Source organism: Fukomys damarensis, unplaced genomic scaffold (genome assembly GCF_012274545.1).
Source record: "Fukomys damarensis isolate Sample0158 unplaced genomic scaffold, DMR_v1.0_HiC HiC_scaffold_38, whole genome shotgun sequence".
NCBI classification, from domain to species: domain Eukaryota; kingdom Metazoa; phylum Chordata; class Mammalia; order Rodentia; family Bathyergidae; genus Fukomys; species Fukomys damarensis.
Window position 1 is genome coordinate 39,059,360 of NW_022900950.1, and position 14,088 is coordinate 39,073,447.

Below are 14,088 nucleotides of genomic sequence, written 5' to 3' on the forward strand. Positions count from 1 at the left end.
TACAGTAATGCCTCAATTCACAAACATTTCTATTCGCAAACAGTTCAGTTCACAAAAAAACGTGTTAGGCAAAATTTTGCTTCCATTTGTGAACTTTGCATTGAGTAACCATCATAACCAGGACCATCTTCCCCAGAGTAGTGAAATGAATTAAATTCATGAACCAAGGTACCACTGTATTTCATTTATTACATTACCAGGATGGACAGATATACAGAGATGAATTTTTCTAAGAAAGACCCATATTCTACAGGGATATATGACCCCCTAAAATGATAAACCCCTGCTGCACACTGTAATTCCTGAGCTCTAAACTTTGATGCCTTAGCCTAAAAAGTTTGATATTCAAGGCTACAAAAGTTAGTTTCGTATCTCACTGCTCCTGCACATTCTGATCTCTGGCCAAATTTATTTCCCACTCCTTCATGTCATGACTGCAACTGTGTGTCTGTTCAGACCATTCTCCCTGTTTACACTACTCTCCCTCAACATGCACCTGTCATGTCTCACCTGCCCATCACAGTTCATTTCAGATGCCGCTGTCAGCATTCCACCCCAACTACTCCTAAACACTCCCCCTCCACAAAAAGACTACAACTACTCTATAAATGCCTACAGATTTTTTCCTACCCCTTTCTTAGTGGGAGACAGTGTACATAATGCATATATATCTATATCAACCTTGGAATCAGATTTGAACCTATCTCTACAATTTACTAGTTATATGGCCTTCCTTAAATTACCCTCAGACTCATTTTCTCATCTGTAAAATAGAGATAATAACCATAGTGTGGTTAAGACAAAGATTAATTCATGTAAAGTACTTTACATAATGCTTGCTAGTTAAGTCCTTTCTCCCTGTCATAATTATTCTTATATGTTTTCTATTTTTATCCTATACTTAAAGTCTTTGTGTGTAAAATCCATGTTGTTTATTTATGTGTTTGTTTATTTGCAGTACTAGGTATTGAATCCAGGGCCTCATGCATGCTAGGCAAGGACTCTAACATTGAGCAGTATCCCCAGCCATTTTTCTTTCATTTGTAAGACAGGGTATTACTAAGTTGCTAAGGCTGGCCTCAAGCTTGTGATCCTCCTGCCTCATCCTTTCTAATAGCTGGGATTTAAGGGCATATTCCACCACATCCACTAAAATTCATACCTCACATATTACTTTATTTCTTTCTAGTGCTCACAGAACACTATAAATTCAGTAATTTTATTTGTGTACATGGATGAATGAATATTAATTTAAATATGTCCCTGTGCACCTGATTTATAAAAAGGGAACAACTTGTACACTGGGGAAATCCAGCAGTTATAGAATTATGCCATTTAAAAAATAATAGTATGCATGTGTTATAGCCAGAATGACCAGTTACATTATAACCCTTGTTGATTATAGCAATTTTTAAAATTTGTTTTCTCTAAAATTAAGTGCATTTCATATTTTTAAAGAACAGTTTGAAATGGACTGATTTCTGAAAAAATAATAATTATAGTACGTTATTTTTAAATGGCTTTAACTGTGACATATAATTGTAACTGTGATATATAACAATGTCTGTATTCAATTTTATAAACAGGAACTTCATGCTCTGTGATGCATACTGTGTTAGGTGAAGAAGATAATGCCCCTTTCTTCAAATAGTTTATGCAAAATGGGAGAAACAGACTTGTAAACACTCATATTCAGTATAAGTACTGCAATAAAGATGTGCCCAAGAAACTATGGGAATGTAAAAACAAGCACTTAGTCTAACTGAGGGTACAGAGATTTAATCCTACAACTCATCTAGATCGGTTTATTCTACTCCTCTGGTTTATTCACTCATCTAGTCTAGTCGAAATTTACTCTTCTTGATCATTAAATGATATCCTTGTGCTATAAAAGAGTCATACCCTTCCAGAAGGTGAAAAATGTATTCCATATGTTGAACTAAATATAATATAACTAGAAACACAAATCTCAGCTAGCTCACCTATTAAATCAAAAGACAGAGCAAATTATCACACTGAACATTAAAGCTATCACTGTTTTTTTTGGTATTTTTAAGCTAGGACATAACTTGATGCTATTTTACTTAAACTATATGCTTTGTACACTTGCTTTGTCCATAAAATCACTCACTGCCTTTGCAGAAAACGTAATAGTTTTTATTGGGTTCTTTAAACATAAAGAACTACTTGTTATACAGATACATTTAAAAACATAAATGGCAAGTTAAAGATTATGTTTGTGGTTTTTTTGATCATTTAAAATTGTTTATTATAAACATTAAATAAGATGGGGTTTTAGATAATATAAAAATAGATGTCCCACCATGATGAAGAAACATCATGCTAAATTATAGTATTCGGTAGCTCATTTAAAAGATCTCCATTCTTTCCGTGTCTGTTTCAGGCTATATCAACTGAGTTTTTCCAGAGATGTTTACTTAAATCTTAAAAGATTAATGCATGTTCTTAGGTAGTACTGCTCTCATTTTATGCAATAATTTCAGGAAGCCAGTGAACTATGGGGATACCTGGTTATTGTTCATCTCAATCTTAAGGATATATTGTTCTCAGAAAGCCTCCAGAGGCATCAAAACTGGATACAGTGAGCTTTTATATAAAATTTGGATTTATATTGTATTTATAATGGATAGTTTAGAAAGCATTAAGTGTGTGAATATGTTGAATATGAGGAGGGAGTGATGTTGAAATTTAAATTCATAGCCTTTAAGGCTTGTATTCTAAGTTGTTCAAGTTATCTTTTTCTAATTCAAGCAAAAATGTTTCATAATTGTTTCCATGCAAGAAAAGTTTTTTTTTGTTTTGTTTTGTTTTTAATTTCAGTGGATCCTTATTTGGTAGTTTATTTGGATAACTATCAATATTCTCTGTACATAAACAGTCACTCTCTAGGGATTTTATTACTATCATTTTTCCCTTTGAGGTATTTAAAATGCCTGAAGCCCAGGGAACTCTTCTGGATAACAGAAATCTAAGATTCTTTGCAGTATTTTTCCAAGACCTTTCCTGTCCTGCACGGACATGCACAAACACCTATACTTCCTTAATGCCTACAACTTTCCTAGCATTACAAAACAAAGTTCCAACGTCTTCATACCCTTCAGTAATATATTCTAAACTGTTTTGAGATTATAGCATTTTATTATTTTAATTCTATGGGAAAAACATTTTCTTTACATTGATAGTGTCATACTTAAATATATGGTTCCAAAGTGGTGATAGACATACTGTATTAGTTATGGTTAGTCATTCATGCTGTGACTATTTCCCTACAGATGTTATCACACTATAGAAATAATTGTAATAATTTACTCTCTAGTTATAATTTTGTTATTAAAAAATTTGGGGAATAATATCCTTATTGCTGAACATAAAGTCTTTTCAAGTAAGTTTTAGTTCAGTGTCAGGATGTTGAATTTAATAATTTAACCAAGATCAGTCAATGTTTATTATCCCAAAATAATGCTCTTTTACACTATAGAAGAAAATTAACATATGGGTTTCAAAGTAATAGAGGTTGAAAAAAAATCTATACACCCAATAAAGTTTGTATAAATATTAAAGTAAGTTTAGAAAATAATCAAATGATTCTATCTAAATACACAGTAACTTCATGTACCTTAAATATAGCTTTTTCAATTTATATCATCAGATAATCTTAACAGTGCCAATGTAGAGTAAGCATTGGCTCTTTTCTCCATATTTATTCTTTGCTGTGCTTCAATATGGAAGCTTAGCACTGTTTCAAAATTTAATTACCATAATTAACTTTTAAAAGCTGGAATGCTATTGGATTGCCTTTGAAAATCATTAATTCTTCCATCAGGAAAAAAGGAAAGCAGCTCTGACCTTTGAGAACTGATTTCATCTGTGTGTAGGCCTTAGTGTTCTTGAGAGCTGTCCTGGAGCTCACAGATTAACCATGGTGTTCTCTTGTTGAATATAAACAATTTCACAGAACACCAACATCAAACAGAGTCATACAATATGAAACAAACAGCTTCTTAATTTTACCTAAGCACAGACAAAAGAAAGGTGCATACTGCAAAAATACCAAACATCTCCCTCTCCTGGCTAATATGAGTAACTGCTACTTTCCAATGACAACTTCAGCCTACCTCCCCTTCCTCTTGAGTAAGACTTTTTAAAATATCCAGTAACGGAATCATTCCTGCTGTCACAGTGGCCTCCTTGAGCTCTGCCTCCTTGAGTCCTTCCTCAAATCATTTAACCGAAATCCATATGCTGCCAGTACAATGAGTCCTTTTACACTATTGTTCCCAGGGATGGGTGTCTCTCTAATTGCAAGAGCAATAAGTCTAAACCCAACTGTGTTCCTGGTGGTCTTTGGCAAGACAGCATTGATACATCTAGAGCCCAACATTTCTGAAAGGTGAATATTGTGATATTATTAAATAAAAATGTAATAGTGCTTTGTAAACTAAAACTTATTAAAATGTTAATGTATTAAAATTTTCAGACTTGGAATTTTGATTTTCAGCAGCATACAGAACCCCAGAAGTACTTAACATTCTACTTTTAAAATATCTTTGATGAGTAGTTCCCTTTTCAAATATAAAACACATACTTTCTATTCTGATTATACAGTGAGATTTGCCATCTCAACTAATTAAAGATTTCATGGCCCTAAAGTTGATTCTTTTCAAGACTCTTTTCATTATACTTGACTGATGTTTGTACTACTTTAATTAACATATGGCAAGTACTATCCCTAACCTTTTAAACATAATAATGGATTGATATTTTTTTAAATATTATACTGTCAGTTGTCAAAGGTAAATAACATTTTTAATTACTTTCAGTGATTCAGTTGTAAATTATTATATGCATCACTACAATAGGAAGAAGTGTTTTTTCCCACCCATTTAACAGTCATTTAATGTCATTATTTCTGTGTGTACTGAAGACATTATTGTAGTGTATCTTTTTATTAGAATAGTGACTGGAGTCGATATTTACAGTCAATTCCTGCCTCACTGTACCCAGCACAGTTTAGCAGGTTAAATTTGTAGTTACTTCAATTATCCTATAAAACAGAACCAGCTAGATCATCATCTCAATGACATACAGAGATGTTGCTCTTTTAAAACTGTATTTGGAAAGAGGTCCGAGGCTTTCAAATAACAAGGTACCATATGGATGATCTTCTGGTTTGTGATTGTGCCTATGTAAACATTTTAATATTGGATCCCTAAAATCCAGAGGCTCCCCCAAAGGGGATTAGAACATAATCCCCTCTCTCTATAGCGGTAGTGGATTAACTCCATATTCTCTCTATGGCTGGTTTGCTCCCTGAAGGCTACAACAAAAAGACTCAGTGTTCCTGAAACATGCGGTAGAATTGGGAGTTGTAATTGGAGATTTCCAAAAGAAACGAGGGAAAATGACACACTATTAAGGCTGAATATTTCACGATGTGTCTTTCTTAAAATACGACCATTTTGAAGTTCCTTTATACACTCCCAGAAAATCCCCAACTCAATAGAACAAAATTGGAGTCGAATCAAAAGGAAGTGCAGTCCCCTTTTGGAAATGAGAAATAAGTAGAGAAAGTGTGCTCCCTGTTAAAAGTGCATGGACTATGTACTTGTAATTTTTAATTTATTTTAGTAAACCAGTAAGTATGGTTTTGATAATTCATTTCATGATTTTAAAAAACTTTCCCAGTTCAATTGTTTGGATATGTTAAATTACTTTAAAAAGGAAAGAAGTGGCTCGCCAGTTTAATGCTTTTGGCCATTTTTCGTCTCCAAATGCCAGAAACCGCTATTAAACCATAAATCGATAGTCTCTGTATTTAGAATGAAGATATTTATAAAGTTTCAGCAAGGCCCAAGAATGTATAAGAAGATACTTTTGTTTCTGATGTAAATTACATCACCTTCTTTCTCACCTTGCCCCAGTCAAGAGGAAAACTGCCTGGATTTCTGCAAAAGAAATATAAGAACACAGTCGTAGCATGTGAAGGAGCGTCGTGGTCATTTAAGGGTTAAGGGAGCCGTTTGAAGCGGCCCAAGCGTAGGGGGATTCAGCGGAGGGCGCGGAAGGCTGGAGGCGCCGCCGGGCGCGCGCACAGACCCTCCAATAAACACAAAGAAGGGCCTGGGGAATAGAAACCCAAATCCACTTGTAATGGTACAAGAGATTCGGGCATAATTACTTGAGCAACCTAGATTAAGATTGATGAGCCTTTAAAGTGGCGCTTCAGATCGACCGCCTCGCCCTTTGGAAAGAAAAACCTTGTAAAGTCGAAGCGGACCCCCGACTCTGCTCGGCTGTGCGGTGGAAACCGCCCGCCAGCGACCAGGACCCGGGGGTCCCTAGGGCTCTTTCGGGGATGGAAAGGGCTGAAATGAAGGAAAGAGCTTCGACTTAGCCCGATCTAGGCGCTCGCTACCTAGGGCTGTACACTGACACTGACACACTTTGCTTCATAGCCTCCCTCCCTTAAAGAAGACAGAAGCTGACCGAGTTCTGTCTGTAACTTTAGCTGCAGAAACGGCCAGGCTTTGTGCAGGACAGTCGTGGCTTTGATGTGTTCTCCCAGAAAACGCGAACCTCCCCACAGCCACTATCTCCCGAGCCGGCTGGGCAGATCCTCAGGCAGAAGCGGTGGCAGTGTGAGCGAGTTTCAGCTCCGTGGGCCAGGGTCTGTGTAACCACAGGGATCTGGTTTCTTACTGTCTTTATCCTCCTGTTACTGTGACTCATTTGACCATATACATTTGAAGAGAGCAGCGGAATGAACTCTGATGCGCCCTTGGACCAAAACAAACAAACAAAACGTTATTTCTGATTTCCTGCCTGTGTTGAGACCAGGATCACCAAAGATGCCTCCTCTTTGGGGTATTTTAAAGAGCGTATTTAAGTAATGCCCCTATGAACCAATATTCTAATACGAGGAATTCCAGTTGAAGGCATTTGATGTAAGTACCCTATCAGACGCACTTTCTAAACACTTTTTCATGAAGCTTAGTTTCCCCTAGTTTCAAGTTAGGAAAGCATTTCGGGACCTTTTTCTGTGAACCGTTTTGCGTAAGTGTCTTACATTTGCATCACTCTTCCATTTTATTAGTAAATGACTGCTAAGATTTTTATGCATTTTTTTCAGAACTGTAAGGTCCATGTGTAAGCAAATATGTGTCGCACCTTAGAACATTGATATTAAAATAATCTTCCTGCAAGATGCTAACCCTCTAGAACAGTGAAATTTATATATTTAGGTCCTTTCTCAGTCACCTCTCCTTGGGAAGTGCCACAGTCTTTGGAGACTAATGCCTAGGGTCTCTTGGAAAGCCAGTGCTACTCAATGGCGAACCCACCCTTGTAGAGTCTGTTCTGTACTTTAAAGTTAGTAATGGCAGCGCCTCACCAACCATGGTAGGATTTCTAGGTGCAGATGGAAAATTCGTGCGTTTTGGTTCACTTGTTTCATATCCTGATTCCTTCGTTTTGTACAGATTTCTCTCTCGTCTCATTTTTAAGTAATTTATAAAATGTAGACAGCCTTTACCTAAAAGAAAGACCTTCCTGAATAACACAGACACCTTTTTTTTTTTTTTTTCTCTAGCGCATCCTTAAAAAATAAACCCTGTGGTACCTCCTGGGAGGGAGCAGGATCCAGAGAGGGCAAAGGGTGCTCATCCTGACTCTGTGCCCTTACTTGCAGGCCCAGTGGTACTCAGCACCCCTGCCCAGCTTATCGCCCCAGTGGTGGTGGCCAAGGGGACTCTCTCCATCACCACGACAGAAATCTACTTTGAGGTGGATGAGGATGATCCTGCCTTCAAGAAGATTGACACAAAAGTGAGTTAAAGTGATTCCATGGTGTACTGTGTTAGTGGCTTTGTGGCAGGAAGTGGTTTTCAATTTCGCTTCATTTTAAATGACTGTGGGGGAGGGGAATAATTCTTTCTCAGAAAATAAAATGAATGAAATAACATATGCCCTCTTTTATGGAATTGAAGAATATATTAATGATTTTAAATCCTGTATTGCCGGAGAATTCACACTTTAATGTCTTTCTGTGAGTGCCTTTGTGTGCATTTGGTCAGATTTGGTAGTTGAGCCAGTTGTCCTAAGTCCCTGTGTTAAAGCATCTCAGTCTTTCTCAGAAGACTAGGCAAGGTCTTAGGATTTTTTTATTAAAATAGTTTTTAACTTTCAGGAGTACAATTTGCAGTTATTTATTTATTTATTTATTTATTTATTTATTGAAAGGCTATAAGGAAACTGGAGTGAGAGTATTTGGGTACATTTTCACCTCCATTATCACATCCGTTTTTCATCTCCTGAACTAAGAAACTGGTTCTCTAGAAGCTTTAATTTTAAGTGAATATACTAACACTCAGATGTTTAAAGGTTGATTTCTTCTTTGGATTATAATGCCAGAAAATACATATTGGGGCCAATATGAAATGCCCAGATATTTATTTATTTAGTATTATCTTACAGATTTTAATCACCTGAGCATTAGAGAGCCCTATATCTCAACACTGTCTTCCGAGATCCATTCTTATGTTCTAACTTTAATGTTATTGTACAATTTGCAAACTTTTCTCCTGAGATTAATAATTCAAGACCATTAAATGTCATACTAGATATCCTGCTATTATTTTGCGAAGATCTTCCTTTAACATGTTTTCAGAGGCAGATTAAACAATGGTCAAATATGCCCATAGATCTAGAATTTTATTCTATATATTTAATTTATGTGGAAAAATAAAGCATTATAAAACAGTGATCAAGAGCCCAAAGTTAGCACCACCTGAACTAAAGGCCCATCGGTGACCAGTCCTTTCCACACTTGTTGACTATTAAAATACTCCAAAATACTTCGTACACTTACAGCTCCACAAGCAATACATTTTTTAAATGAGCTTGAAGTGCTTCATTTTAAATAATCAAAAGCTTGTCTGTGTGTTTAGTCATGAGTTTGCCCTTATAAGTAAAATTTTGGTTTTCTGATTAATTTTACTGTACTAATGGAAACCTTAAATAAGATTTGACATAAAGTATATTAGAAATAATCTTGATTTTATTATCTTAATTTTATATATATATATAAAACAACAAGTTTATTATGACTTTAAATTCATTTTCTTTGAATTAGTCTGATTTCTAACTCAGTTATTTCTGATAGAAATAACCATTACGATAGAATTTTCCTGTTATCAAAAATTCTATAGAAATACTAACCAGAAAAGCAGGCTTTCATAGGGAGATTTAAAGTGTGTTGGTTGCAGAAAAGAAGTCTTACAAGAAACTGAGAAGAAATAGCTAGTTATCTTCTGTAGCTGTATAAAAAGAGCTTTTACATATTTTAAGGGTTATTTTTATTTCATTAACATTTTTCATAATGTTTAACTCATTTAAGTACAGTTGGTTTTCAAACTGACTAATCACATGTTTTAATTGAAAAACAATTTAAAGTCAGACACGACTTGTATTTTACTTCATTTATTAGCTTCTAATTAAATAAAAAAGCAACAGAAATTAAAATCTAAATCACAAAAGTAATTATCCAGTGTATTTCAAGTGCATTTTTCAAATATATAATTCAGATATTCAAGCGTTATTATATAAGCTGAATTCAAATTTCTTTGAATATATTTAAATAACATTTCAAGTATATTTATGGAATGTTAGAAATAGAACAAGCAGTATATTTGAAACAAAATGTAAACTTTTTAAAGTTCAGACACTTTCAAAGACAGAGAAAAGTACCAGGAGGAAATCTACCATTAAGTGGTATCTTTGTTAGTGGAAAATGTCTGAAAGTATCCAAAATGGCAATTGAAATTCTGTTCACCAAATCACAAAACACCAACATCCACACTTTCAAAGACAATGTGAGATCACAATGTTTGTTACACATCAAAATATACATTACACTTTCCTTCAGATGGCATATCCAAATCTTGTTTACTCACAGGCAGATGCACCTATATCACCAGGATTGCTATACTCCTCTGATAGGCAGAATTTTCGCTGTGGTCTTGCATTACCATTAAGTCGGGCTGTGTTCTTGGTGTTGTCTTGTACTTTTCACTAATACTTGCAGGTTTGAGTTTTCTCCATCGCTTCCCATCCCCCTTATTCTCTCTGCCCTTGGAGGGGTGGGTGAGATGATGCCTAAACATTGTATTACTCCTTTTTAAGGAAGAGATCCTTTGCACTGTTGAATAGGATATTAGGAATCCAACAGTAAATTTTCATTTATTTAGGACTTTGAGAAGAGAAATCATTTCGGCTCTTGACTAGATCATCCTTTAAAGTTTTTCCAAACTTTTAGGATTGGTCAGGATCTCTCTTGCCAGTCGCCACGTTTGTTTGGCAGCATTTTCCAGAGCTGAGTGAGGTTTGCCTTGAAACAGATCTAAGTTCGGTAGGAAGTAGTGGGGACACCGCCGGCACTGCAAGCAGGAGATGAGTTGCAGCAAAATCCCGTTCAGCCGATCTCCCAGGCAAGACTCGTCCCAGTCCGACTCCCGGGGGTGCTTTTCGCACTCATAGGAAACCAAAGTTTTCATGTGGTAATTGTTCAGAGGCTGCCCTGGAAGCTCTAGGTGACGATCCCTCAAGGTTTTGAGAATGGAGAGGCATTTCTTTCTGCAGCCCCCCATCTGCAGTCTATTCTCTGCTTCTGCGAACTGCAGCACCCAGGCGTCGCTCTCAGCCGAGCTCTGCTTGCCGGCCAGGGAGTGGCACTCCTTGGACAAGAGATTGAAACCTTCCGCTTTGACCTCTGCCACTCGGTTAGGTCCTGGCCAGGGGATGTGGGGAAGTGGCCAGTGGGCAGCACTCCTTGGCCAGATCCCGGTGCATTTAAAAGCAGGGGTGATCTGTACCACGTACCTATCTCGGATTCTCAGTTTCACTTCGCTGGTGTCAGCCACCATCTTTACCACATCCCTGTAGCTACATTTATCCACTGCTTGAGCCACCAGCGTCTGAAACCTGGACCGGATTTTGCGCGCCGAGAGGTAGCCAGAGGCGGTAATGAATTCCACCCAGAGGGACATGCTCCTCTTGCGCCCGTCGCTCAACTTCAGCACTGCGCAGCCCGGCAGGGAGCCGTCGTCTACGAAGTTGAACACCCCCATTTGGTTAAGATAAAGCACCACTTCAAACTCGGTGGGGGAGATGACCTCGAGACCCTCATAGCGATTGTCCATCTCGTTGAGAGAGCTGATGAACCGGGGTTCCTGCACTTCCACTTCCTTCAGTACGTCGGAAACTACTTTGCAGACTTCCCGGATAGTTTTGGCAATGGCAGCTTTCCTGGCTTGGCATTTTTCATTGTAGTACTTATTCAGATGGTAAACCAGCTTGGCCTGGGCCGCGATCATGTTGGGGCAGAGATCCGGATTGTACACCGGAGTCTCGCAGTAAGCTGTGGGATCCAATGCGGCTGCTAGAGCTGGAGCCAACTTCGGTGGAGAAATGGGCCGCAGCGCTCAGAAATGTATCAAAAGTGTCTTTCCGAAGTGCTGCAGCGGTGGCTTCCCCGCTGCTGCCGCTTTCCCCTTTCTTTTATCTTTGAGCCCAGCCGGTCATAAATGAAAGATTGTTCTCCCCCCTTTCTCTGCTTCCTCTTTTAAAGAATCCTTGTGTGAAAGAAATGCATGGAGAGATCACCTTCTCAATAACAAAAACAAAAGTTGAGCTGAGACTCGGCAAAGCTCTTCCAATAATTAAAATAATCGCCCCTTTCTGTATTTATTTACGCTTTCCCGCAATCATTGTGTGTGCGGGACTGTTAATCAGCTGGAGGAAAAGTGTGCTGAGTGTGCATGGGGTGAGTGTGCGTGTGTATATGTCAGAAGAAGCTGCTGTTGGTTTGTCTAAGAGCCCAGATGCATTCGTGTGGAAATTATAAAGGCAGGGCCAGGCAGGCGGGCGGCCAATCGCCACTGGGCTCGTCACGACAGCCTCCTTCAGCTCCAGCCCGGCTAATTAATCCCCCCTTATGGATATAGGCACACAAATGAAAGGTAGGAGGCTGCTGCCGGCAGAAAATCACCCAGGCCACCTAGGCAGTTTGGAAATAAAGAAGAATCTCTCAGCTTTGGTATTACTTGAAGCATATTGACGTTGTGAAAAGACTTGGCAAAGTGGCCCTCTTGCTGAAAACCCTGCTTGTCTTTTTTACCACTGAAATGCAAATACAGGTGTATTAATGGTCATCCATCAATTAGTGAACTAGCTGGAGCTTTCTAAAACAAAGTCACCAACTTGCGTTTAGAGTAAGATAATTAATGTCCCTTAATCTTTGGGTCTTTTTAAAATTCAGGTTAAAAGTTCGTGCTTTCATGCCCAAATTACCCGTACATGGAAGTTGGCTTTAGATATAATACTTGAATAATATTCTCTAGTTCCTGTATTTTAGAATGCTTTTAAAACCTTAAGTAATGTGCTTCTTTTACCTAATTTTTCCCTATTTGCATTTGTTGAGAGGATTCTGAAAATTATTGCTGAATGTGGTAGATGTTACCCACCTCAATTTAAGAGGAACATTTAAAATTGTGTAGTACGCTTGCCATGTACAGTCTGCACATTGGTAGACTTGCCCACTTTTACAGCAGGACATCAACCTATATATTTTCTGGTGGAAATATTTTTAAAAGAAATTCTCTCTGGGATCAAGAGATTATTTTAGTATGACTTTATAGTGAGCAATATTTTAATACGTGAAATGCAGGAGATACGATAGAGACCAGTCACTGGCAGATAATGATACTGAAAATTTGAAGATTTGAGGTTTCTGGTTTGTTTACAAATATTCAGTTAAGAATATATCCCCTAGTTTCAGTGTACTTAGGGTGACCTGATAGTACACTCCTGATTTTATACTATCTCGTATGATGTGATTAAAGGAGAATTGTTAATAATTTAAATGAAAAGTAATTTGCAATAATTGAGTTTTTGAATTTAGCCTCATTTTGAAAAATTTGAAGGAAATTATTTTTACAATTTGGAACCTTAAACAAGAGGAAGGGATGGTTTTATGTAGAACTTTTCTCTTTTTCTGGTGGCACTAGTGTCCTCAATGTACAGGAATTAAAGAAATACTACTTACATAGTGGTTTTTAAAACTACACGGATTTTTAATTGGCTACCTTTAATTTAGATGCTTCCTCTCTCAAATTAAAAATATTTGCCCTGAAATCCTTTAGCTCCAGGTAACAGGTTTGTAGGCACTTCCTACCGAGGCACGCTGAAGATGTTGAGAGCTCCCACTTTTTACCCAAGCTTTGTTTTGTTTGGGAAGAACTGGGGTAGAGCATCATGAAGCCACCTGTAATTTACTTTGTTGTCGTCCACGAGTGATAGATTCCGACTTACACGAAAATAGTGCAACACATTTGGGGCGCATGGCATCCGTTTACTCCTTTCCCAAGACACTTCATGTCCCTTAGGAGCAGGGACTGGGAACCCGAAAAGCCCCTCCCCACTTTGCCGGCGTCGCGCGTGAACGCTCTGCTACCTTTTGGCAGCTGGAAAAGCAGGCAAACGGGCAAATCGGCCGCGTGCCGAGGCGAAGATTTGTAGGGGTCTCAGGGGAAAGGCCACCTCTGCCTCACCCAGCACGAGTGCCCGCTCGCTTCCCGCTCTAAATTTGTCCGTTGCTCCGCGCTGCGGGGCCCTCTTGCTCTCTTCTTTCTGCTCACTGCCCTGTAGATTTTATTTCTGCAGGTGGATGGTTTAGAAACCTTTCTTGGTGTCCTGGCTTTCTTCTCCGTTGCTTTAGTCCACGCTCTTTGCCCACGCACCCCGCTGTCCTGGCCGCCTTCTGGCCTTCGATTAGTCGCAGCTGAGCCAGGCGCTACCTCCTCGCGGGGCGCTGGCTCCTAACATCCAGTGCCTCTCCCTAAGGTTCAGGCAGAGATGCTTGGCCGGAGGACCTCAAACCTTGTCCTCTCTGGCCACCTGCAGGACGCCCCTCCTAGCTGTGGCGGACATGAAGCAGCCAGCGACGCTGAGGACGCAGGGCCGCTCTGGGTCGAATGAAAGGACGAGGGGCCACGAGGGGCACCGGCCTGGCCT

General features: G+C 38.6%; 2 protein-coding genes across 4 annotated transcripts in view; one reads left to right on the plus strand and one right to left on the minus strand.

Moving 5' to 3' along the window:
- The window catches only part of Nbea (neurobeachin), a 680,165-nt gene that overhangs the window by 460,304 nt on the left and 205,773 nt on the right, over positions 1-14,088 (plus strand). For all 3 annotated transcript variants that reach the window (XM_010623923.1, XM_010623924.1, XM_010623926.3), the window contains one exon: positions 7,709-7,845. In XM_010623923.1, the coding sequence (XP_010622225.1) occupies positions 7,709-7,845 (137 nt within the window). The remainder of the gene's footprint in view (positions 1-7,708; positions 7,846-14,088) is intronic.
- Positions 9,690-12,052, minus strand: Mab21l1 (mab-21 like 1). Its single transcript, XM_010623917.2, has one exon. It carries the CDS (start codon positions 11,388-11,390, stop codon positions 10,311-10,313), a length of 1,080 nt encoding a protein of 359 aa, XP_010622219.1. The 5' UTR covers positions 11,391-12,052; the 3' UTR covers positions 9,690-10,310.